The 27,076-nt window shown below is 37.1% G+C and overlaps 1 protein-coding gene across 3 annotated transcripts in view; it reads right to left on the reverse strand.

The window, feature by feature from the left end:
• Positions 1–27,076, reverse strand: part of LOC117409354 (rapamycin-insensitive companion of mTOR-like) — a 78,133-nt gene that overhangs the window by 24,227 nt on the left and 26,830 nt on the right. For 2 of the 3 annotated variants that reach the window (XM_034015276.3, XM_034015275.3), the window contains exons 4-16: positions 18,877–18,941; positions 17,600–17,731; positions 12,221–12,284; positions 10,167–10,293; positions 9,382–9,551; positions 8,455–8,522; positions 4,718–4,785; positions 4,223–4,305; positions 3,724–3,811; positions 3,062–3,152; positions 1,750–1,816; positions 1,548–1,628; positions 259–359 (exon numbers count right to left, since the gene is read on the reverse strand). In XM_034015276.3, the coding sequence (XP_033871167.3) occupies positions 259–359; positions 1,548–1,628; positions 1,750–1,816; positions 3,062–3,152; positions 3,724–3,811; positions 4,223–4,305; positions 4,718–4,785; positions 8,455–8,522; positions 9,382–9,551; positions 10,167–10,293; positions 12,221–12,284; positions 17,600–17,731; positions 18,877–18,941 (1,205 nt within the window). Of the gene's footprint in view, positions 1–258; positions 360–1,547; positions 1,629–1,749; positions 1,817–3,061; positions 3,153–3,723; positions 3,812–4,121; positions 4,179–4,222; positions 4,306–4,717; positions 4,786–8,454; positions 8,523–9,381; positions 9,552–10,166; positions 10,294–12,220; positions 12,285–17,599; positions 17,732–18,876; positions 18,942–27,076 lie in introns of those variants that run through there. The other variant, XM_034015277.3, reaches the window with a different exon arrangement.

The following is a 27,076-nucleotide window of genomic DNA, read 5'->3' on the forward strand; positions in this document are numbered from 1 at the left end:
AAAGCATTTTGTTTGCACAAAATATGCAACATGACTACAATTGTGTATTGTAGGTGCATTCATATTTTAAATTAACACATGAATATTTTTTCTGTGACAGGTTGATTTGGTTTAATCCTTTGATAATTTACTTTTTTTGTTCTTTTTTCCCCCCTATTTTCAGAAATATCCCAAAGGGTTCTCATCAAAAAATCAAAAAAATCAAAATAAAAATACAAATACAAAAATAAATTAAAAATTATGCTTTGCAAAACTTACATTCTTTTCTCCTGTGAGATATCAAAAGAGGCTGCCATATTCATGAGAGTTGGCAGGCAGTGCAAATGGTGGCTGTGTGAGTGAGGAAGGATTGTATTGGCCTGCAAAACACATGACATTTTTTTTCTTAAACAAATAGATTTCTTTATATTAAAACTATACTGAAATGCATGTGAACTGCTTATTTTTTCTAGTACAATGGTCTGCGATGTCGGGTTGCAGTGATACACCGGTTATACCATTATTTCACGACACAGAAATTGTTATTTGTATCATTTGTCAAAGCAATTATCGTGATATTACAGGATAATGGCACGGATAATGTTATTAAGTCAGATAGCAATCCACACTTGGACACATTCCTTACTTGTTAGTTATACAATGTGAAAGGCTTACGGTTGAGTCTAGTTCCCATCAGAGGAAAGGACCTTTGTGTCACGTAACGTATAGGGCATGCCCCAGGGTTAACCCTTTGCAGTCAATTTATTAAGTGCGCGTCAGGTCCAATTTATTTTCACACGCGCAGTTAATTTTAGACGCGCTGTTTAAAAGTATTTTTTTTCCCCCACAGTCAAACGGGTTTAAAAGGCCCTGCATATCAACAAAGCACTCACTAGGCATCTCCAGCCCCGCCCCACCCTTTCGTTCGCTATAGCTTTCACATATGCTAAGAAATAAATAATAATAATAATAATAAGTCGTACATACCGATCAATCATCTCCTAATCACTTGTTTTATCACCAAACGCCTCAATAATGCGATCCAAGTCATTATTTTATTACTATAACATCTCAAAAAAGCTCTGCAAATGTCCGTGATATTCTCTGAGCGCTGATGCAGTACCACCCAGCTTGTTTCCTTATGACCGCCCCTATCTGATGCCAGGGGCAAGTATGACTATTCATGAGATATGCCCTTTTTTAAAAAAAAATTTTTCCGGCTTGTCTCGACTCCTGTCGCTCCCACTCGGCCATTGAATGGTTCTCTCGGCTTTTTCCGTAGAAAAAACGACTAAAAAACAGTTTTTTGATGATGTCGGACAGGGTCCGACATTGGACCTGATAGGAATAATTGCAATGTCGGACCAGGTCCGACATAGGACCGCAAAGGGTTAATACTATGCATGCATATACTGCATGTATGTAATCCTTGTTAAAGGTAGGCCTAAGTTACATAAAAACCAAATAAAACTACACTGATTAAGTTTAGAATTCATAACATATTCATAGTACCCATAGTGACAATGCAATGACTAATATGTAACAAATACACAGTACAGTATACTTACCATGTGCAAAAGCTCTCCAAGAAGGATTGTTGCTCTGACAGACACATGATCATCACTGCTTGTTATCACTTCAACTAAACCCTGTGTATGGGGAGGAAAGAAAAAAAGAATAAAAATGGTATGGATTGTCTATATCATATAATTGTGAAAATTACTACTGGAGCACTTTGTTCCATGTGTCAAATATCTGGATATTTTTTACCTCTAGAAGTCCACTGCTAATGAAAGCAGAAAGCACCAATGCCAGATAGTTGTCCATCAAGTCTGGTCTGAGAAAACAAAACACAATAAAGGAAAGAGACCACAATGTACATCTACAGGAAGTATAACTACATCTTTGAATGCATACATTCCTCAGATGTGATTGCCATGATTAATTATTTGTACTGGTATTAGGTATTGGTACTATGAAAAGACCTTGATTCTGATACCATTATGAGCATGTGCAAGGAATGCCCATACCAAGTTTCTACACATTAAAATCATATGTTTAATGTACATTCGCACAGGAACTTCATTCCTGTTGCCAGGGGTATTAGTTACCATTGAATGATAATACAGATGGTCTTCTAATCTAGGAGGAAGGTGTAAGTAATTTTGTGAGATCATTTGCAATTTCACTGAGATTGAAGTAAAAGAAAGATAAACAATCCAATATACTTTGGTGATACTATACTTTTTTTCTATTTGTTTCCTTTGTTTCTATTTGTTTCCTAAAAATGCTCTGTAAATTATGATTTGTCATAAAAGACTGGGCAGTTTGTTACACAAAGAACCTGAAGGCATCAATAAAAAGTTAAAAACTTGTACCTAAACAAAATGTGGCCAAATAAAACCTAATCTGGCAGGACTGTTTTGTGGCCTGATTTGAACTTTTTTTATATTGTTTTTTTTTTTTTTTTTTTAAACTACAATTGAAACCCAGTGCTTATTAGATGAACCCCAGAACATACAAAATACTTGACTTTGCAAAAATTCAGCCTTTCAGATGAGGTACATTCACATACATGTTTGATGCTGTATTCAGGTCAAACTACAGGTTTTCATTGTTAAGCCTTCCATTCACTCTACTTTATCAGAAAGCAAACAAATTAAAAAATGCGGCTTTGTTATATGGATAGCATTTTAATAGAATCACATATTACTGCCCTCTACTGTCTATCACTGGACCAACCTCTCTCCATAGATAACTTATTGTATCCTCTTGGACACATTTTATTCTGTCAACCTCTTCTTAATCATTTATTCACTACAGTTGGGGAGTTACAGCTTCACTTGAGTTTCTGGAATAAGGAAATGTGAATTTACGTTTCTTTTAGATTCCACAGCAGCACTGAAAGCAAGTTAGAGACAGGACCACTCCATGAAAATGTAACATTTATTACACTGGATATCAACCTATATCAAACTATTGTCAAGCCCAGCACTTGATGGCAAATCCCATGAGAGGTGAAATTATTACAAAGAAAGTTACAAGTTAAAAAGAGGAGTAATAAAGTAAATCTTTTACCAACCTAGACCTGGCTCGGTGTGGAAGTAAGAATTTTGCCTCAGCTGCCACAAACCCATCTGAAAGCCTCCAGCTATCTTGAAATCTACTGGGATCTAAAATTGAACAAAATGTTACACAGGAATGGCAACAAAACATTTTCCAGCACATTAGATCAGACTGCAAGTTATTGTTTCATTTTGCCTCAGGAAACATACTTGGCCCTGTTTTGAAGCAAGCTCAATGGCGCATTTGCAGAGGAATAAAACAAATACAATGGTTTTTATCTATCAAGAAACAACTTAGTTACAGAAAATAGAAGTTCAATTGGTGGTTCCGAGTAGTTTCTCCCTAGTCTTATAGCATGTGAAATTACTTTTTCTGCTCTGAAAATGTTCATTTGCACTTGATTCAAAATGGGGCCGATAAGCTGCCCCTGTAGGATGCTTAATTAACTATACAAAATATGGAACAACGTCTAAAAGTCTGTGGCTAAATCGACAGATATTGCTTTCCCCATTCTGTAATCAAACAGTTTGAAAAACGCTGAAATAGAATTAGCAGCCATCTTACTGCAGGAAGAGCTCATTAAAGGAATTGTGATTCTTTAAGAACCTTCTATTCAACTATGCTTAAGCAGAATAACACATGCAAAGAGGCATATTGTCAAAAGTACTCATTACCCACCTACACTAAGAAGAGCTTCAATAAAATCTTCCGTCACAACAGGGACAGGGAGCCGGAAAATATCGTACATCACTTCTAACAACTCTCGCTGTTAACAGAAGAAACCAGAGAGTTAGAAAAAATTTTCAAAGCATCTGAGGACTGTTACTCAAAAAAGGTGCAAGACCATCCACATAGGAAGACAAAACACCAAAAGATGCAACATGAGTTTTTAAAATAGTAAATTCAACAGCAAAATGTACTCTGAGCATAGTATAGTACTGCACATATCTGTCCGGACAATACATGGATTTTTATGAAGTCTGCATTTGGTATATTATTTAACACCAACCAGGACAACCTTACTACACACGATTCACGGCAGCCAATTTACCTATTTTATGAAACATACAACTCACCAATCAAAAATTCAGCGACAGGCCATTTCCATGCCAAAATAGACTACCAACCTTCTGCTGTTAAATAAATAAAAAAACGATCTAAAGGAATGTTTACATACCCTCACTTCCATATTTGGTATACAGAGCAAACCTATCAAAGACTGGATCCCCGAGTTGCCTGGCCTGCACAGGGTAATGATTCCTAAATTGTACAAAATTTTTTTTAAAACAAGCAGGGTCAAGTATGGTGAGATAATAAAATGCTGTGAGGATTTTAGTCTCAAGTTTACTAGATGCTTTTAATTGCTGAATAACACCAACAAAGATTTTTGTCCTATTATGATTGAATGCTTAAATAATGCAACTAAAACATACAATAAATATGTAATGCATATTGTACGTTATCAGTACAATATGCATTACATATTTATTGTATGCGTTAGTTTATCAGGTGAATAAAAAGTTTGAAAAAAATCCTCAAATAAATAAATAAATAAATAAATACAAAACTTAAGCAAAATGCTACAAAATAACTACCTGTACACCTTTGCCAATTCATTAATCCATGCATGATTTACTGATGTGTTAGCTTTTCTTTGCAAAATTGTCCTTACCTGACCAAGATCGGAATGCTGCCACTATTGCCATTTTACTAGCGAGAAACCGTGCTTCTCTGTCTTCCCTGTAGAAAAAAATAATGTTAAAAGAACCTGGATTCCACCTGCATAGTGTTGGGTTAGTCATTAATTCCAAGTACCAATAAAAATGAAAAAAAAATGATAGCTTAAAAAAATATATATTACTATGAGTTTGGAAAATCATTTTACAAAACAAAGTATTCCTTGGGGTATAATGAGAAACAAGTCTCTAATCAAATGTTTTACAAACATTAAGTAAAAATAAAAAAAAGGATTGTCCAAAAGCTTAACACTAGAAGGACCGGAAATATACTCTAGAAGCCCCGCAGCAGTCTTTCTGACAGCTGTATTCAAAACACTGTAAATAGTATAACGAAAGGAGAAGGTCGGATGCAATTAGCTTTTTTGATTGAGTACGTCACAAAATCTGAACAACCGAAGCATATTACATTTTTTTTAAATTATATATATATATATAAATATAAAAATGTATATATGTATATATATGTGTGAACATTTATTTTACAAATCAAAACAAGAAAATGTAAATAAACATCTGAACAGACATTGGTTTACAACATACACATTTATAAAGCTGAAATGACAGCAATACATTTTGAACAGCAATCGGTTTATTATCAAATGCGCAAAAGCAACTGAACAACTTAGATAAATAAACTTAGAAGAAAACATTTTACAGAAGCGCACAGCACAAGAAGCTATAAAAAAAAGTCTAATACACTTTTCCTTTTTTTTCGGCAAAAGGGTATTCCTTTACCTCGAGATTAAGGCTGTTAACAATCAACACAGATAATGCGCTTCTCCACTGCATAGGGCAAGGCTGTCTGAAGTTTTATTTTTACTGCACTTGCCAACCTGGCATTGACGTCAAATTATAAACTAGCTTATAAAATCAACACCGTTGCATGAAAACTCACGAAACTTGATATGGTGGTAGAGGCCTTTGGGAAGTTGTGTCAGAGCGAAAATGAAGGTCATAGGTCACATGGTTTGGCGGCCATATTGGATTTTTCGAGAATTTTGGACAATTTAAAATGATCTTCTCCGAAACCGCTTACCGCAGAGATGTGAAACTTGGTGCAATAGACTACCCTTATGGCCTAGATTTACAGTTGTTCAAGAGAAGTCGATTGGTCACTTGGTTCGGTGGCAATACTGGATTTGTCCAAAATATTCAAACGTCTTGTCTGAAACCGTTATGCCGATTGAAGCGATACTTGGCAAGGTTGTCTATCAAGTTTGCTCAAGGCATGTCACTACATAAAAAACATGGCTGCCGTGATCTAATTAAATTTCAGGTACTGTGAATTTCAGTTATTCATTTATGGTACAATGTTGTAGACTCGTGAGTCTTCGTAGAGTGGTGGTAGAGGTCTTTGGGAAGTTGTGTCAGAGTGAAAACAAAAAGGTCATAGGTCACATGGTTTGGCAGCATACTGGATTTTTAGCAAATTTTGGCCAATTTAAAAAAATCTTCTGCAAAACCGCTTATGAGATGTGAGACTTGGGGCACATACTACTCATGGCCTACATTTAGATTTGTTCAACACAAGTCGATTGGTCACATGGTTTGGCAGCCATATTGGATTTGTCAAATATTCTAATATTCTAAATAGTCTTCTTCTCTGAAACCGTTATGCCGATTGAAACGAAACTTTGCATACATAGCCTTGGCAAGGTTGTCTATCAAGTTTGTGCAAAGCAAGTTGCTAAATAAAAAAAAAAATATGGCTGCCGCGAGCCAATCATATTTCAGTTATGGTCAAATATGGTCAAATTACACATATTATCTTGCTAATGGTTCTATTTTAGAGACGCAAAATTTTCTCAAAGCAACGTCGCTCGCTGCTGGTGTGGATACTCCCATTTGACTGCAGTGACTTCTAAATTATTTGCTCACGTCCAGTGTGGATGCAGCTTAAGATATAAGGCTTGACAAAAGGACTGCCATAAATGTGATCATTTGTCCTTGTATTAAACATGTTTGAACTTGATCTAGAAAATCATAGTATACAGAAGTGTTGGGTGATATACTGTGACCTACGACATATCATGATACCGATATCAGGACATTGACTGCGCCACAGTCTCATCATGGAGACGGTACTACCATGGTGGACGCACTGCGAGAGAAAAATGTTTTCCAGTTGCCTACCAAATTATTTCACATGCCTACCAATTTCGCTGGGTGTTATTTACTTAAATGGAGCACACAGATTTGAAAAAGATTGGATGCACAGCTGTGCTCATGTAGCAAAAGACAGTAATTTCTTAAATGTGTTTTTACCAAAAACAATTTGCATAATTGTGGTAGCCTGCTCCATTACAGAGAAACAGCCTGCATTTTTTTCTCAGCTGTTGATCACATGATCATGTTTTTTATTCCAGTCAGTGTAATTCTCAATTGCCAAGAAGCACATTTTTCAAGACTGCACTCTCTAGATGGGTTTAAAAAAAGTATTACAATGCATACATATTGCTAAAATAATTATAATTAGTTATATTCGTTAGGAATGATTGGAAACTATAATTTATTTTACAGGTATGTTTATCTCCCTTGTAATTATTTCCATTGAAATAGCAAGCAGACTGTCTTTAGTACTATACTGTAGCAATGTACATTTAATCAGGTCTATGGTGTGTTTTTTGTTTTTTTTTATATATAACATTGGTCTGTAAAGTGTTTAATTAGATGCACTTGAATGATTTTGTTTTCCTCAGAACATTTACTTTTTTTTATTTTTCTGTAAATGAATTCATTTTTACTTTTGCATGTACTGTATAATGATGCAGTGGCGTGTAAATCTGAATTACCCTAAACTTGGGTTTCACCTGATTTTGGATATTGTTTCATTGTTTATATTTTATACAACATGGGCATTCTGAAAAAGTTATGCAGAATAAAAACCACCTCGCTGCAAACTGTGCCGTTTACTTCCTCAGTCAACCTTGTGTCAACTACTGTATATTTCAGAACGTTAAAGTTAAACTGTAATGATAAAAATCTGATTGATACTGCACTGAATGATTTTTTCTTTTTAATATAAACGGTTGGTATCTTTTGTGTTACAGGTCCTGAACAGTCTCTTGGATTAATGTGTTAAAACAATATGATAAACAGGAACAGGTTGTGCAGCTTTTACTCTCTTCTATTTGATTACTATATGGATTTTTTTTCTAGGGGACTTTATGCAGTTGATAGTATGGTAATAGTACTGAGTACTGAGATATCAGAATTGGTATCTTTTGTAATGCAAATCTTTGGTATCGCCCAACACTCGCATATAGGCATTTACTCAGTATGAAGCCACTAATCTCAAGGCATTACGTCTATCATTCTGATAGAGTCACAAAATTATTATTATTATTATTATTATTTATTTCTTAGCAGACACCCTTATCCAGGGCGACTTACAATCGTAAGCAAATACATTTCAAGTATTACAGTGCAAGTAATAATACAATTAAGAGCAAGATAAATACAATGACAAAACACGAAATGACAGCCATATTAGGTCACAAGTCAAAGCGAAGGGTACCGTTATATTTCAGATGAGGAATTAACACTGAAAAGTGAGCAGCTCAAATGGATTATGAAGTTATTAGCAGGTGATAATGAGACCGTGGTGGCAGCTGCAGATTTACAAAAACGTATTAATTTGCCTCACGGGGATGATTAAATATTTACTTACTTAAGTTGCCCTTCAGCTGTGTCAGGGTTGTGTCTGTAGTGGAAATCTGTGTAAGGTGCTAAAATTTGCTGAGGAAAAAAAAAAAGTGTTACAAAATCCCTTTTTTTATTCAAAATATTACTGATGGGGGGGGGGGGGGGGCTCCCGAGTGGCGCATCCAGTAAAAGCACTCGCTAGAGTGCAGGATGCGCTCTATAGCTTGGACGTCGCGAGTTTGAGTCCATGCTATTCCACAGCCGACCGTGGACGGGAGCTCCCAGGGGGCGTCGCCCGGGGGGAGGGAGGGAGGGTTAGGTCGGCCAGGGTGTCCTCGGCTCACCGCGCACCAGCGACCCCTGTAGTCTGGCTGGGCTCCTACGGGCTTGCCTGGAAGCTGCCCAGAGCTGCGTTGTCCTCCGACGCTGTAGCTCTGAGATGGTTGCAGGGTGAGTCTGCAGAGTGTAAAGAAGCGGGCGGCTGACGGCACACGCTTCGGAGGACAGCGTGTGTTCATCTTCGCCCCTCCCGAGTCAGCGCAGGGGTGCTAGCGATGAGCTGAGCTTAAAAATAATTGGGCATTTCAAATTGGGGAGAAAATAATAAAAACTAATTGGCATTACTGATGGATCAGTTACATATATAAAAAACACACATAAAAATCATGCTCTCCAAAATAAGATAGCCAGTCACACATGGAACTGAACAGGTCAGTTAAGTAGAAAGAAAACTGCCCCCTACTGGTAGACTCTTGACAGATCTTTGATGAGCAGCTGGCCAATTTACAGCTTCTTAACTACCACAGAAAATCCTCAACATCCTGCGTCAGTTAGATTAGTCATTTGATTGTTTGCTATTTGTTACAACAACAAAAAAAAGACCAGTATCAAAAGAACCTATGATGAACTTGAGTATGTAGTCTTTGTAAGACTTCAAATGTCAAAATCATACCTCCAGTTCTACATCCGAGCGCACATATTGTCGTGTTTTTGGATGATTGAGAAGGTGCAGGATCGTTGTGATGAGAGCCTCGTTTATTCGACCCAACTGGCAGTCTATGACGTTTTTCAAAATTGTATTTAGCCCACCCCTCAGAGCAACAACCTCTGGATTCTGAAGTGCTGGAGAGAAGTATATTTTAAAAAAGGGACCCTTTAGTTATCGCTTAGTTTAAAAGCTTACATTCAAGGTATGTTTAAGATACACATCCCCCCAATCAATGATTTAAAAATAATAATAAAAAATAACAATAAACTACAGCTGTCAAATTTAAAAAAATCAGTTTAGCTTACCCCTCTGCCACTAATTACAACAGAAAATACCTGGCAGCCAGTGACTCCCACTAACATGTTATTAACACCTCCTCTCCATCAGAATGATGAATGTGAATTAAAACACGCCAGGCTGTAATCTTAATGCAGCCTGAAGCAGTTTACTTTCTATCTAGATAACAAACATTCACACACAGTAGTGCATCATCATCCCCTGGTGACAGGATTATACATGGCACGCCAAGGGATCAGGAAATATCATTTACATGGCAAATGTGCAGTCAGCTGCTTATCTCAAGGCACTGACTGGCAATAGTGGCAGGGTTATATAGTGTCATTTGATCTCTGTATGTTCTGTGAAAAAAGAGGGGACTGTATGAGCTCAAGAAAACATGTTAAAGCCTAATTTCATTTTTTATTCATAACATGTAAATGAATACTGAGAAGTTTACTCCACAAACTTACCTAGTTCGCAGATAATGGCAATACATGCCCGTACCATCCGATCCCTCTCCTGCAAACCATCGTTTCCTACTGCTATCAAGGAGTTTGTTATAGAGCTAGGGAATAGCGAAGCATTCACAGTGATCATCTAAAAAGAGAGCAGTGAAAGTATATTTCAATGTTGCATTGACCTTTACTTTTAATGACAAACCATACAGTTCTTCTGAAGAGCAAATAATTAAATGCATATTAAAGCTGGGAGTTTAAATTGCCACAAAGGAATGAATGAATTCTAACTATATACGACAGTGACAGTAGCAGCTTATGAAAACATCTAGATAATACTTCCAGATAATACCTTCTATCACCTACACCAAAATCAATGATCATGTTCGTCACTCAAGCTCATGAAATGAAGAACATTTATATATGCCCTTATATTCTTGGAACTCAAGAGGGGGAAATAAAAAACACAACAATAATATCTGTACTCAGTTGTAGGATGAACTCAGACACTCAGGTGAGCAAGTTTTTTCTAATTGATCTTTGATACAGAACTGTATGCTGGCCTGGGTTTAGTCTTGCACTAGAACTAGAAAGCATGTAAATGTTAAAAAAATGAATTATTGATAGAAGAATCACTGAGGCAGCATGACACCGTCCCAACACCAGCTGTGTTTAATTCATGCAAGATATGCTCTAACTTGGAATTAAACTTAACTATTTAGCCTGCATTTTGTTCCAGTGCTCTTTTCCAAAAAAAAAAAAATTAAAAGAAAAGGGAGTAGATAGAGTCACAGTGCAAATTTAAAGATTTTCTTTCAAAAAGGGGAACACTTTTAATAAACTGTTTATATATGTGGTTAAGGGTTTTTGATAAGTGACATTTCTGCCTGGCCAAACTAGACAACTACCTCCCTTGAAAAAGGAAGTCCAGATAGAAGGGCCACCTTTTCACTCACAACATTAAACCACAAACTTTGTTTGTCAAGATGACAAAAAAAAATATAACATCATGTACACAAGCTTAGAAAATAAAGAAAAATCTAGGCAAGGCTAGGCAAGTTGTGATCTACAGATGCAAGACTAAGGGCAGCCAGCAGCTCTCCTAGTTGGATGGAGAGGCTAGTCTGCCTCAGGAATACTGCATTACAGCAGAGTTGAAGGGTATGGTTGTCTTGTCCTGTAGTATAAACTCAGTAAATACAATGGGCAAGGATGAGCAAGAGTCTAGAATCTTGTTAATAACTAAATTAAAACCCCTTTCAATAATAATTATAAGTTTCATTTTCATCCAACAACTCTTTTTTTAAAGTGGTAAACAAACATGGTAATGTGTGAACAGTGGCTGCCGAGATAACATTGCACCCAACTAGTGAGATAAGAAACAAGTTGCAGAACATTCATCTGGGCTATAACTAAATACAAACACCTCTATAACATCCGTCATTTTATTTTGTATTATTCACTTTGAAGCATAAACACTATACAGAAGTGAGGTTTGCTTTAGTTGATTTATAAAATTGGAGACTGAAGAACTTTTTAAAAATCAAAAAATTCAAGTTATTTATTTGAATAATAAATACAAGGCTGTGTGGTCCAGTGGTTAAAGAAAAGGGCTTGTAACCAGGAGGTTCCCGGTTCAAATCCTGGCTCACTCACGGACTCACTGTGTGACCCTGAACAAGTCACTTAACCTCCTTGTGCTCCGTCTTTCAGGTGAGATGTTGTTGTAAGTGGCTCTGCAGCAAATGCATAGTTCACACACCCTAGTCTCTGTAAGTCGCCTTGGATAAAGGTGTCTGCTAAATAAACTAATAATAATAATAATAATAATATTTTGGTTCCAAGATTAACTTGTAACACTGAACACTAAAAAGCAATAAACGGTAGATGTTACAGCTGTACTGAAGGATGTTGCGTTAAAATACATGCATCTTTGAAAGCTCTGCAATCTTTGAAATGGGAGAGCACAAAATGCCTGAGTCTCGGTGGACTTATTAAATAATAAACAAAATTAGGGTAGCTCCCAAAAGAAAAGCTCCCAATAAGATATGTCTATATTGAAGCCTTACCTTTCTGACTAATCGAAGTGCTTGTGTTCGCTCTACTTCGTTGCTCTGTTGTATGTCTATACACCTAGCAATGAAAATACAAAGTCAGTAAAACATGCTACTATTTGAACACTATGTACAAATGAAACTAGTAGCGCTGAACTGGTTGAAGAAAAGAACATTGTGCACACAGAAACAGCTGTTCTAGTACAGAAAGAAATGTATAGGAAAAAATGGGTTTCCATTAAAATTAGTGCTGGGACAAATATACGAATGAATATTTTTTGACATGTATTCGGATACAAAAATCAGATGTTCGTATTCGCTAGAAAATTACAAAAATACCTTGCACTTATTTACCGCCTCACCAGAATTTGTACGACAGTTTAAAAAAATGGCAAAGAGCTCTGTGTGATATGTGAGATTAACATATACAGTAGAGGCGGGTTATTAGCAACCCTGATACAAAGAAAACGTTCAGTTATTAACAACATTTTCCCAGGAACCAATCCCGTCCCATAGACTTTAATGTTAATGGAATTCTGATATTAGTAACTGCATGCTGCTTATTGACAATTTTATTACTAGTTGCCAGTGCTACAGAGCACACTTGCATGATTTATGCACATACTTCATGCAGCTTTTTATAACACACTGACTTCACAACTGCGTATTTCTGGCAGACTGACGCAGAATTGTGGCTTTGAAACTATCCACGAAGCTGCATGCAAAATTTAGATGATTTACAGCGGGAGGTGGTACATTGTAAACAGCAGACAATGTTGGACAATTTCTTATTTTAAAATTGTGTTTAGAATTGATTTTAAGCACAACACATTTTTGATGTTTGCTTTACTCATTGTAAGGACAATTGTAGTACATTGTTGTGTAGTGTTTTTCCTTTGATTTACATAATCTTAAAAATAAAAACCTGAAGTCTTCATTAGATAAGTATTCGCCTCCTTTGCTATGACTCTCCTAAATAAGCTCAGGTGCAACCAATTGCCTTCAGACAATTCACACAATAAGTTAAATGGAGTCCATCTGTGTGCAATAAAAGTGGTTCACATGATTTCAGATTAAATACACCTGTCTCTGTAAGGTCCCACAGTTGTGTAGTGCATTCTACCATGAAGACCAAGGAGCTTTCAAAACAACTCTGGGATAAAGTTGTGGAAAGGCACAGATCAGGGGAAGTGTATAAAAAGATTTAAAAGGCATTGAATATCCCTTGGAGCACAGTCAAGTCGATCATTAAAAAGTGGAGGGTATACGGCACCTGCCAGAATCTGCTTAGAGCAGGCCGTCCAGCAAGAGGCTGATGACAACTCTGAAAGACCTACAGCGTTCCATGGCTGAGATGGAAGAAACTGTCCACGTGTCAACAATAGCTCAGATACTCCACAAATCTGGCCTGTATGGAAGAGTGGCAAGAAGGAAACCATTTCTGAAAAAAGCCCATGTAAAATCCTGCTTGGAATTTGCAAAAAGGCATGTGGGAGAAAAGATTTGGCAAAAGATTATGTGGTCTGATTAAAAAAAAAAATTTGAACTATTTGGCCTAAATGCAAAGTGTTATGTCTGGCGCAAACCCAACACAGCACATCACCCAGGTAACACCATCCCTACTGTGAAGCATGGTGGTGGCAGCATCATACTATGGGGATGCTTTTCATCGACAGGGACTGGGAAGCTTGTCAGGGCAGAGGGCAAAGTGGATGGAGCTAAATACAGGCAAATCCTTAATAAACCTGCTTCAGTCTGCAAAAGACCTAAGACTGGGACGGATATTCACCTTTCAGCAGGACAGTGACCCTAAGCACACAGCCAAAGCGACACTGAAGTGGCTTAAAAACAAGAAGGTGAATGTCCTAGAGTGGCCCAGATCAAAGCACGGACTTGAATCTGATTGAGAATCTGTGGCAAGACTTGAAGATTTCTGTCCACCAACGAACCCCATCCAACTTGACACAGCTTGAACAATTTTGCCAAGAAGAATGGGCAAATATTCCATATCCAGACGTGCAAACCTGGTAGAGACTTACCCCAAAAGACTCACAGCTGTAATTGCTGCCAAAGGTGGTTCTACCAAGTATTGACTCAGGGGGGTGAATACTTATCTAACCAAGACATTTCACTTTTTTATTTTTCATTAACTGTTGTTTCACAATAGAAATTTTCTTGCCTCTTCAAAGCGTTGAGTAGGTTGTGTAAATCAAAGGAAAAAAATCCAATATAAATGCATCAAGATTTCAGGTTGTAACACAAACTGTGAAAACGTCCAAGGGGTGTGATTACTTACTATAGGCATTGTCTGTATGTGTGTGTGTGTATGTGTGTGTGTGTATATATATATATGAATTAATTTTATTAATTAATTAAACCTTGGTTGATATCCCTTATTCTGTTATTACTTAGTTAATTTCTTCAAAATTGTACAGCATTTAAACATGCAGTGAAAAGGCAGGGTGGGAGCATACATAATTATGAACAAACCAGTTAGTATAACACGTTGCATGAATCTTAAATATAGGGGTAACGTAGAGGAATTAGCTTTCATTTTCAAAACGGCTGTTTTTTTTTAATTTTATTTTTTTGTCTATAGGTGTGTATGATTTGTTATTTACCGAAATCTCAGTCAACAACTGAAGACATGAGGATAATTTCGTACCACTTAATTTGCACCGATAAAACATAACCTGGTTAACTGCACTGATGGCATATCAAATGCTTAGATGACAGATACAGTTGCATTCTTGTGGAACTTAAGGATAAAACAAAATACATTTCGACAAGGAATTGCATTAGTTCCATTTCTTAGTTGAGCACAAGGTGGTTTCAATAAATACTTTCTGATTTAAATATAGGCCTACTATGTGATAGTTTGGGTTATTCAGTCTATTTAAAACAGTAGGTAAGTGTTTATTTTTTTAATTATTTTTATATATAATCATTAGTCTAGCCCTGATATTATAGATTTTTGTTGTGACTTTCTGTTATGTGGAATGTAATAAATGAGAAAGCAAAACTTTTTCACCTTCATTTTACAGTGCCATTTTCACTTTTGTTTTACTTTAAGTGCTTAAAGTTTAAATTTCAGTTTTCGTTTGCTTGTTCAGCTACAAAAAGTCACAAGTAAACCTTGTGTTATGAAAATGTGTCTATGGCCACTGTTTACTGTGAAGAAACAGCAATGGCAAGGAATGGAAAAATAAAATGCTGTGTCAACTTTATGTACTATTTATTATTTCAGGAATAAACAGAACAACGTTTAACTTGAACTATTATTTGGCATCCTTTGTTTTAAATTTAATGCACTGGGGTAAAGTAAGTCCTACACAACTTATTCTTTACTCCTGGATATTTTTCTATTTTAACGTGTTACACATTGTAAGGTCTTGCTGTAAAATAAAGACACACACACACACACACACACACACAGGGGCCACGGCCTCACCCACCTGCCCCTACTTTTATGCTGTCTCTGCCTGCGTTCAGAGCAATAATGGGTTTTACTACTTTTTGAAAAAAGAACAAATATCCAAACAAATATTTAAATGATCTGAACACATATTTAAATATCCAAACAAATATTTAAATATCTGAGACTCACACTGCTTCACAGATAGGCACTCGCTTTCAGCCTTTAGCTCTGTCCCTCACTGCCTCACCCCAGTAGTCTACATGCGTTCTCCCGCTCGCGGCTCGCCCCCGCCCCTACTTACTTATGTCCAGGGTAGTTACAATATATATATATATATAAACGTATAAACAAATTACTGAACACCAGACTCGTCACAAAACTATATACAACTATATACAATCATCACTTTGGTTACGAACGGTAGTGATATCTGTCAGCTCCTATTCTGCCTATATGGTTACGCTGGCCCTGGCCCTGCTGCAAAGATCCACAAGAGCCAGACCGCTCCTGCTGCAGGGCCGTGGGCCAAAGGAATGGAGACCGTCCACGCGAGAGTCCTGCATCGGGTCAGGTACATGCGGGTAACCCACCAAAGCGGGTTGGGCTCGGGTCGGAATGTTAACTTTCATGGTTTGGGTCAAAAAAAAAAAAAATTGGGGGGGTCAGGCTCGGGTCTGAATTTGAATCATCAGTGGTGATTTCAGCTGACTTACATCATGTAGTGGATAATAGTCTGAGAGGTAAATCAGAAGTGTGGAATTATTTTGGAATAGTAGCGAATGAAAATAATGAACACGCGACTGGATTCGTTGCTTGTAAAACCTGTCATTATGTTTTTGTGTACGACAGCCACAAAACTGGTACATCTCTGCAAAAGCACAGGTGTAGCTCCCTTTCTACTGTTGGCACGAAAGGAATAGACATGTATTTTATAGTAAAGTATGTATAGATAGTTAATATGTTACAAGGTTAAAATATATCCAGACCACTAGAGAATGCTACCACGCTGTATAGCCTACTGTATAAAATCAATCTGTGGAGAATGGTAGATATATCTGTGTGCGAATGCGAGAGAGTCAGTCGACGCAGGCAGTAGGTACAGGACAAACACTTGCAGGTTTGCAGGTCTTATTAAAGCGGATCGGGTTGGGTTGCGGGTAAGAAGACGATGCTGCAGCAGGTTGTGGGTTTGGATCGGGTCCTGCAGTAATGGGTCCGGGACGAAAGCGGGTTGTAAAAAACCTGTGCAGGACTCTGGTCCACGCGACACGAATAAGTCACAGAAACCGTCGACGGCCGTGCGTGTAACTGCAGTAGTTGCATCAAATTCTTCAAATAAACGGTAAAAAAAACCTTCCCCAATTAACCCTAATTCCTAGAATGCACCAGGTTTTCATTAAAAAAATTCGGTCACGTTTTCTTTTTATGGGAAAATACTTGTTTCCAATGAATTTATGTGTATTAATATACATTAACTAGCAAACTGAATTTCCCAAATAAGAGTCCAGTGTATTTTTGAAATTTGCATAATAGCGACATTTATGCAAATTAAGCCTGTTTCCATTGTGCTAATAGTACATTTCATTATTTTAGCAAATTAACAGCTCCAATGGAAACAGCCAGTTAAGACTATCCCAAATCCCCCAAGTGATTTGACTCATGAAACAGTGCCGCGAGCATCCCCAATACCTACATAAAAATTATACTGACTGGAAAACTATGACGTGAAGGGGAGTTAGTGATGTATTATTTTAGTTAAAAGAGCCTTTAAGGCAGCAGACTATTTCACATTAGATTTTAATGAGGGGATTTATTTTCTCTCTCCGTTAACATTAGCTCTAGGATCTCGAGGCATTTTCATGACCATTTACTGTTCAGTAGATAAAATGTATCTGCAGTGCTTCAGTAATAGTGCTTAGCGACAGTTAAAAACAAGCCACACACACGCTCAATCAGCTAGAATGTAGTGATGTTACCTTGCTATCAAGTAATCCACTCGCAGTCCAAGCACCTTCTGTAGAATAGTGGTATCTCGGATGAGATATCGGAGAGCTCGAAGACCTGCTGCTCGCACCTCCTTTGCTTCATTTAATAATGCTAATCGCAGACTGCAGGGGGAAGAACAACATTCTGAGAATTATATCCTACTACACATCTCATAACACATTTCTAACACACATCTAATTAAATCATTCCACCAGAATGTTTAGGAGATATTTATAAGTATCTATTTGAGTACACGCCATTGCTTTGTTTAGATTTACTATTCATGAAGAAAGACATAGATCAATATTGGTTATGGGATGTTGCCAATATTGGGAATAAACATGTGGACTTCCTTGCATTAAAAATATTACACACAGTATACATACTGTACATTTGGTCAAAAGATCAACATTGGTGGTATACCCTTTCAGACCGTGTCATCAGAGATTCTGCTGTTCTCTTGTATTGTTACTACCTTTAACTCTTTCCAATCTGTTGCCTATTAATCAATCTACATTTTCTACTTTGAAAAGTTGTAACATTCTAAATCATAGTCGGTCTGCTGACAGAGGATCCAATTTGGGAGAGGAGGACTTCTGACTGCATGGCATTTAGATGTTTTTTTGCCCCCCGATAGTAAAAAGCTGCATGACTTTAGGGGTTTTCTTGTGAAATTAGTGTAGATCCTTTTCTGGCTGCAGATCAGGAGCTGGCAGTGCAGAGCAGAGCACAGGTCATGCAAGAGCCTGTGGCAGTTCCAGCTTTGGTTTGCTGAATTGGATTTGCAGCAGAGCAAAACAAGGATCTCCAAAAGGAAAAGGGATTACAGTTGATACATATTATTTATAACAAATATAACATGTATAAATAAGCAATGTTACTGGGTTTAGGTCCTATCAAGACATCCTCCTATATGTGGTGTAAAAATATTAGAACTATAAAGTTTATTTTTATACAAAAAGTGAAAATTATGTTACTTGAGCAGGCAAATATGTAAAAAAACACTATACATAAATAATAATTGAACTGGCATCTTCCTCAGACTGATTTTAAACAGACATTAACCTACTACTTTTGTCTCGGTGTCATACTGATGTGTATGCAAATAAACTTGCATAAGGTATGCAAATACCTTGCATTTGCAAGGTAACATCACTACATTCTAGCTGATAATTCAAGATTATATATTTGATTTTATATTTGAGATGTTATTTGTAAAGTACTATATTTGAAATGAACACATACATCACAGATAAATGGGACTTACCATATTATTATTTCTTCATAAGTAAAACCTAATTTCTCTTCACAGTGGCCGACATTACAAAGAAGCTGTAACAAGAGAGAAAGAATTTTAAAGCCTATCTAATCACTATTCAAATGAAAGGCACAGGTGTAACTGACGATCAGCAAACTTTACTGCATACTGTATTAACTATTATGCCACTCCACCTTTATTGAAGCATGTCCTATAGTTGTTATCTTTAATTTCTATTGACTCAAATGACTTACTGATCACTGGATACATTAATATCCACATTGACTCCTTATCTTCTCCTTTGGCTGCAGGTTTACAATCTGTTCTTGATTATTTTGGTCTCATACAGTCTACTTTCCAACACATATTCACAGTCATACATTAGATGATCTTATTTATCTGGGTTTTACTGTGCTCTCTGATCACTTCATTATCACTGCCTGACAAATGTTCCTTCTCCATCCCGACCAACTTCAAAACCGATAAGGCACTACTGTCTGCCACTAACCTTTTTGATTCCTTCTTGTCTTCCACTTTTAATACAGAACCTACATGTGTTGATGATGCAGTTACCATCTACACATTATTGATCATGTCTAAAAACTAGGAAAGTAACTCGTGTCCATTCCTCGCCCTGGTATACAGACCAAATTTTTACAAAGGAGGATATGGACAACATGCCCCACATGTCAACCTGTTCCTATCCTGTTTTAAATAACTTTAGCATAACTAAGACCTAGGAGCTCTTAAAATAAACAAATCCCCTGGGCCGGATGAGATCCTCCCAATAGTAGTCAAACAAATGAAAGAAGTTATTTACAAACCAGTAACCAAGATCATGCAACAGTCTCTTGACACAGGGGTTGTACCGACAGACTGGAGAATTGCAAACGTAATACCGATCCACAAAAAGGGAAACAAAACCGAACCAGGTAACTACAGACCAATAAGCCTGACTTCTATTATATGTAAACTTATGGAAACTATAATAAGATCCAAAATGGAAAATGACCTATATGGTAACAGTATCCTGGGAGACAGTCAGCATGGTTTTAGGAAAGGGAGATCGTGTCTAACTAACCTGCTTGATTTTTTTGAGGATGCAACATCGACAATGGATAATTGCAAAGCATATGACGTGGTTTATTCAGATTTCCAGAAAGCTTCTGACAAAGTCCCGCATAAAAGATCATTCTCAAACTGTGAACGCAGTAGGGATTCAAGGAAATGCATGCACATGGATTAGGGAGTGGTTAACATGTAGAAAACAAAAAGTACTGATTAGAGGGGAAACCTCAAAATAGAGTGAGGTAAGCAATGGTGTACCACAGGGATCAGTATTAGGTCCTCTGCTATTCCTAATCTACACTAATGATTTATATTCTGGTATAGTAGGCAAACTTGTTACATTTGCAGATAACACAATAATAGAGGTGGCAAACTGATGCAGCAGCAAAGGTCATCCAAAATGATCTAGACAGCATCAGAACTGGGCAGGCACATGGCAAATGACATTTAATAGAGAAAAGTATAAAAATGTGCATGATAAATACCATATGGGAGATAATGAAATTGAAGAAGGAATCTATGAAAAAGACCTAGACAATGTGGGGAAGCTATGAAAAAAGGCCAACAGGATGCTCGGCTATATTGTGAAAAGTGTTGAATTTAAATCAAGGGAAGTAATGTTACAACTTTACAATGCATTAGTAAGACCTCATCTAGAATACTGTGTTCAGTTCTGGTCACCTCGCTACAAAAAGGATATTGCCGCTCTAGAAATAGTGCAAAGAGCGACCAGAATTATTCTGGGTTTAAAAGGCATGTCATATGGAGACAGGCTTAAAAAATTGAATCTACTCAGTCTTGAATAAAGAAGACTACGCGGCGATCTGATTCAAGCATTCAAAATTCTAAAAGGTATTGACAATGTCAACCGAAGGGAATTTTTCAACATGAAAAAATTAACAAGGACCAGGGGTCACAAGTGGAGATTACATAAAGGGGCATTCAGAACAGAAAATAGGAGGCACTTTTTTTTTTTTTTTTTTTTTTTTTTTTTTTTACACAGAGAATCGTGGGAATCTGGAACCAACTCCCCAGTAATATTGTTGAAGCCGACACCCTGGGATCCTTCAAGAAGCTGCTTGATGAGATTCTGGGATCAATAAGCCACTAACAACCAAACAAGCAAGATAGGCCGAATAGCCTCCTCTCATTTGTAAACTTTCTTATGTTCTTATGATTGGATGTAAACTTGATTGTAAATGGAGAAGCTTGGGACTGACTGTCTATAGGGAGATCTGGAAGTAACATGTGTCTACTTATATGCTCCTGCATCAGCTAGAGTTGTTTATTACTCTGACATTATTACTGAGGGTCATGGCAACTCTAAAGTACTCTTCAGAACCTTTAGCAAAATTAACATAAGAAAGTTTACAAACGAGAGGAGACCATTCAGCCCATCTTGCTCGTTTGGTTGTTAGTAGCTTATTGATCCCAGAATCTCATCAAGCAGCTTCTTGAAGGATCCCAGGGTGTCGGCTTCAACAACATTACTGGGGAGTGGCTGGCTGTACTTCTCTAAATTGTGAGGATTTTGCTAAATTTTTCACAGATAAAGTTGAATCCATTAGAAATTCTTTGCTGTCACTTAATGCTCAAGACACACGTTACTATAGAAAATGTATCTACTCTGTAGCTTTTACTGTAGCTAAGGTTGACAATATTGTTACTATAATTAATCATTCACACTCTATAACCTGTTCTCTGGACCCTTGGCCAACTAAGCTTGTAGCTGAATGCATTGTTTATCTTGCTCTCTTTATTACCAAAACTAAACATCTGTCTCTGGGGTGGTTCCAGCAACCCTAAAACGTTCCACTGTAACACCTATTCTAAAAAAAAAAAACAATTTGTTGTCACTGGCCTTGGGTTATTTATATTGCTTCTATCTGAGTCATACCAATATGTCAGCTCTGAATGCACACACAATGCGCCTTGAAATAAAACAAAAACCACAAGGTATATATAAGTGTAGAAAACCGTATGTGAAGATCTACCACCACAATTCAGTGGTACATGCTTTCCATTAGCAACAGCAAACCACTTTATTTGACTTTAATTTACATAGATTTTATAGTAAATCTGCTTCTTTCAAAAGAAAGCATGCTAGCTGGTAATGTATAAATGAGGACACATCTTCAGCTTCAATGAATTTGATTTTACATTGGCAAACTGAGCAGAAAACCCATTAAGTTGTGTTTTAATGGAATGTTTATTAAATAGAAATCAGGTTCACCTGTACATCTAAGATTGGCTTCATAGTAGGTATAAGCATATAAACTGCATTTCAAAACAGAGTCCTCCACAAACTGATGAAGCCTATGAAATACTCTTATCCTTCATTCACCTCTCTAGAACCTGTAGTTGTTGTGAGGTTACTTAATCCACTGAGGTGATGTCAGGAAGCAGGCATGGGCGTGTGACCCTCACATGGTTGAGGGATCAAATCACTGAACTCTTCCAAAACCTTAAAAGGAGATTCATATCATTGGGAAGGCTCTCTCTGAATCATGCCCTCTTTCTGTATTTCAAATCGGAAGAGATCAGGTATACAAACACAAGAATCATCATGGCCTGGCTGGAATAAACACCATGTTTTACTACAACATAATAACAGCCGGAAACACATCAACAAGGCACACGTAATCAAAGCAACTGAAGGAGAAGAATCATGAAACTTGGCTCTTGTCATTAATTAGTTGCATACAGCAAGCAACTTTTTTTTTGTATAATATATGTGTGTGTGTGTGTGTGTGTGTGTGTGTGTGTGTGTGTGTATATATATATATATATATATATATATATATATATATATATATATGGCATATTACAATATTCTAAACCAACATCTGTTTTGTTTTGTATTAATGTATTTAATTGAATACTTTTATTGGTTGGGTATAAATACCACTGGAAATGTACAATATGTTAAATGCTGAGGATGGCCGTTTGAGCACGAAACATGTGTTTAAAGTAAACCTCCATAATTCATGAATAAAGAATAAAAATGAAGATGAAGATGAAGAAATCCTGATAATTTCTGAATTTTTGTATGAGTGCGTTCATCCGAAATGCTAATCATTTAAAATATCAAAAAACATAATATAGATCAGCTTTGCTATGTGACAAGTGTTTCATAAACAAGTACTAAAAACCCATTCTGAAAGCAAGTGGTCTTTACAGAATAAAATGTTCTGTGGCAACAAGAAGCTAGGCTATACTTTAAAAGTTAAAGCAACACATTTTCTTAAGTAAACTGCAAAGCTTATCGCCCAATTCTGCAGCCGAGTATGTTGCTAACAAACATTTGTATACATATTTTTCACAATCTAATGTCTTGCCACACAATGATGTGACACAGATAAAGGCCCCTCTGCATCTAACTGGAAAACATTTCAACAAGTGGTGGGGAAATTCCAGCCAGAAGGGGAATTTTACCAAATTAAATCACAGACAGTTTAGAGAGCAATTGCACATTAAAACAGCGTCGCTACTAAGAACTACTCATGTGAAATAGTGACAGACCGAGAACAAGTCGTTAAGGACACAAGAGAGGCCCGATCAGGGGTACACAAAATACACACTATGTGAACCAATTGGAGGGGCATGGGTGATCCAGGCAGCCAGTGCATCTGCATAGTGTCACAGCAGACTGCAGTCACATGCCTATAAAACTGTCCATGTATTTTGCTGCAGACCTCTGGGCATACTTATGTCCACATGTAAAACATCTACAAAATGTAAAATAATAATAATAACACCGTGTAACAATTTCTTTTTTTTTTTGGTTCCTGGGTAGTAAGTGTTATTTCCTAATTGCTTATGCCTCAAAAGTATAGAAAATGGCTATTATTCCCCACAAACTTTGCTTTTGTGACCAGGACAGTGATATTTTGAAATTTACCTGTTTTCCAGAACATTCCAGATAGATTCAGTGCTGAGTAAACTTGGAGTAACTTCTAGAACTTTCTACTAATATAAATAGTAGTATAAATACAGGGGCCTTAAGCCCACCAGTTCAGTTTAGTTCCAGCTGCCTAAGTGGATACATATCTGCATTTTTCTGAGATGGCATCAAGGTCATAGGAGACTTCAAAATGGTGGCATTTCTGATGGGTCTCCAAGGCGGTTTTACCAAGTTTCCCTGCTATCTTTGCCTTTGGGACAGCAGGGACACCAAGGTGCACTACCACAGGCGGGACTGGCCACAGCGGACCGAGTTCTCTGTGGGGAGGAACAACGTCAAGTGGGAGCCACTGGTGGACCCCCGGAAGGTGCTGATGCCACCACTGCACATCAAATTGGGCCTTATGAAACAATTTGTCAGAGCTCTAGATAAGGAGTCGGCAGCCTTCAAGTACCTTCAAGACTTCTTCCCTAAGCTGTCTGAGGCAAAGGTCAAAGCCGGTGTCTTCGTCAGACCACAGATAAAGAAGATCCTGGAGTGCAATGAATTCCCCAAGAAGCTCACTAGTAAGGAGAAAGCGGCTTGGAACAGCTTTGTTGCAGTGGTTCGAGGCTTCCTGGGCAATCACAAGGCCGAAAACTATGTGGAGCTGGTTGAGACTCTGGTGAAGAACTATGGCACAATGGGCTGTAAGATGTTCCTCAAAGTCCATATCCTTGATGCTCATCTTGATAAATTCAAGGAGAACATGGGATCGTACTCGGAGGAGCAAGGCGAGCGCTTTCACCAGGATATACTGGACTTTGAACGCCACTACCAAGGACAGTATAACGAGAACATGATGGGAGACTACATTTGGGGGTTGACTCGTGAAAGTGATTTACAGTATAATCGTAAATCTCGAAAAACTACTCACTTCTAAATCTTTTGTAGTCATTTTTGTATTACTTTAGTATAAATACATGTTAATTTGGATTCATATGTTGTTTTTTTCTGACTTTATGTGAACGAAAAGACACAAATTCGCCCGTTTTCTCATTGGAAATAGGTACATTTCAAAATATTACTGTCCTGGTCACAAAAGCCAAGTTTGTGGGGAATAATAGCCATTTTCTATACCTTTGAGGCATAAGCAATTAGGAAATAACACTTACTACCCAGGAACAAAAATTGTGTTACATAGTGTAATGTAATTGTATGTAAAAATAATGTGATATTTTGTAACAATTGTAAGTCGCCCTGGATAAGGGCGTCGGTTAAGAAATAAATAATAATAATAATAATAATAATAATAATTAAATTTGCATACATAGTATTTACCAGTAATTCAGTCTTGCAGTGTGTTAACTTGGTTCAAATTGCTAGCTATTGAGTGATGTGTTGGTATTTATCCAAATAGTCGATCAATCGGAGCAACAATCGATAGATTAATTGATTACATTAATAATCGTTTCATGCAGCACTACTCTGTACCTGCCGTTTTTAAAACATAAAATACGCACTAAATTTAATGTGTAAAAATAAGCATAGCAATTTTGCTGCACAGCTTGTCTACCTCCCCTCCCACCTCCCCTAAAACTTCCTTTTAAAACTTACATATTGATGTTTAAAACTTACATTTTAAAACATCAATATTAAAATGAAAGACAAACTATTGGATACAACTCAAAAGTTTTATTCAAGCATTTTTTATCTTCTAACTTACCACATATAAAGCACTACAAAAAATGAAAAACTATAATAAACATTTCAAAAGAAAACTAGAGTGTAAACAGGTACATACATAACTGTAAAAACGAAAGTAGTTTTTAATGTAAAATGAAAGTAACATATGTTTTCTCTTGCGTGTGTGTCACTTGCAGAACATAATCCAGATTGAGCTGCAGTTTTCTGATCGAAATGTTTCTGCCCAGGAGCTGTGGGGCTTCAAGATGAAATCTCTCCTACTAATATTTTCCCTGGTGCATTCCTTGTACAAAATGAAGGAATTGATGGCTGCCAGGTCCAGTAGAAATAACAGGCTTGTATATAAAATATTGTAGGTTATAGTCAAAATAAAAACATGTACTGTAAAAGGCAGTCACAATGACTGCTCTGGCAGTTCTAGGTAGAGGGGTAATAACTTTATTTTTGCGATCCTGCCTTTCAGAACGCCATCAGGGTATTTAATACATGTATTTAGGAAAAGTCAATAACAGACAACCGCGTATCTAGACCCCAAATCTTATCTGGAGCACTAATCCCTGGTATTATAAGATGAGGCTTGTCATATTGAATGGTTTGTAAACAAGTAATATGTGAAAAAGATCTGCATCATTGGTATGTCCAGAGGATAACTCCTTTGCGGCCTCAATCGTCTATGTTAAATTCCCTAGTGGTCTTTGGGTAGCCACCATCATCCATGCTCGGTTTTGCGCTATGCGTCCCATCTTAGTTATGTTACTACTGCATTCTGTCATTGAACTGCACTGAACTTCATATAGAGACAGTCAAGCCCTTTGTGAACCTGCCAGACTTGCCTCTACTTACACAACTTGATTGATAGGCTGTTTGCTTTGAAGGTAGTGGCTTTGATTGATGTTGCAGCTTTCTCTCTCACACACCCACATTCCCAGAGGTTTTTTTTTTTCAGCCCAACAAAAACATCCTATTTGTAGTTTCTATTTCAAAGACAATGAAAACATCTAATACGATCAAGCAAGACAGGTAGTAAGAATATTTTCAGTTGAGGTGTCATCCGGTTTCAAATATAATTATCATCAGCATAACAATGTACCTGATGTCTACGGCCAATATCGCCTAAGGGTAGCATATACAAGAAAAAATAAATTGAAACAAGAATGGAACCCTGTGGGTCACCACATGCAACTTCAGATATAAAAGAGGGTTCTTCCTCAATTTTTACAAATTGAAACCTATTTAAAAAGATAAGATTTAAACCAAGACAAGACACAAACTGACAATCCTACTAGATGCTCAAGACGATCAATCAAAATAGTATGATCAATAGTGTTGAATGCTGCACTTGGATCTATAAGTATAAGAACTGAGGGTGAGCCCATATCGGAAGATAACAGCACATCATTTACGACTAAGAAGTGCAGTTTCGGTATGACCAGGGCGAAGCCTGACTGAAATTTCTGATCTATATTATGTACTGCAAAAAATGCATTCAAATTGGTCAACTACTACTTTCTCTAAAACTTTGGATAAAAAGGGGAGACTTGAAATAGACCT

This window comes from Acipenser ruthenus, chromosome 2 (genome assembly GCF_902713425.1).
Source record: "Acipenser ruthenus chromosome 2, fAciRut3.2 maternal haplotype, whole genome shotgun sequence".
In the NCBI taxonomy this organism is placed as follows: domain Eukaryota; kingdom Metazoa; phylum Chordata; class Actinopteri; order Acipenseriformes; family Acipenseridae; genus Acipenser; species Acipenser ruthenus.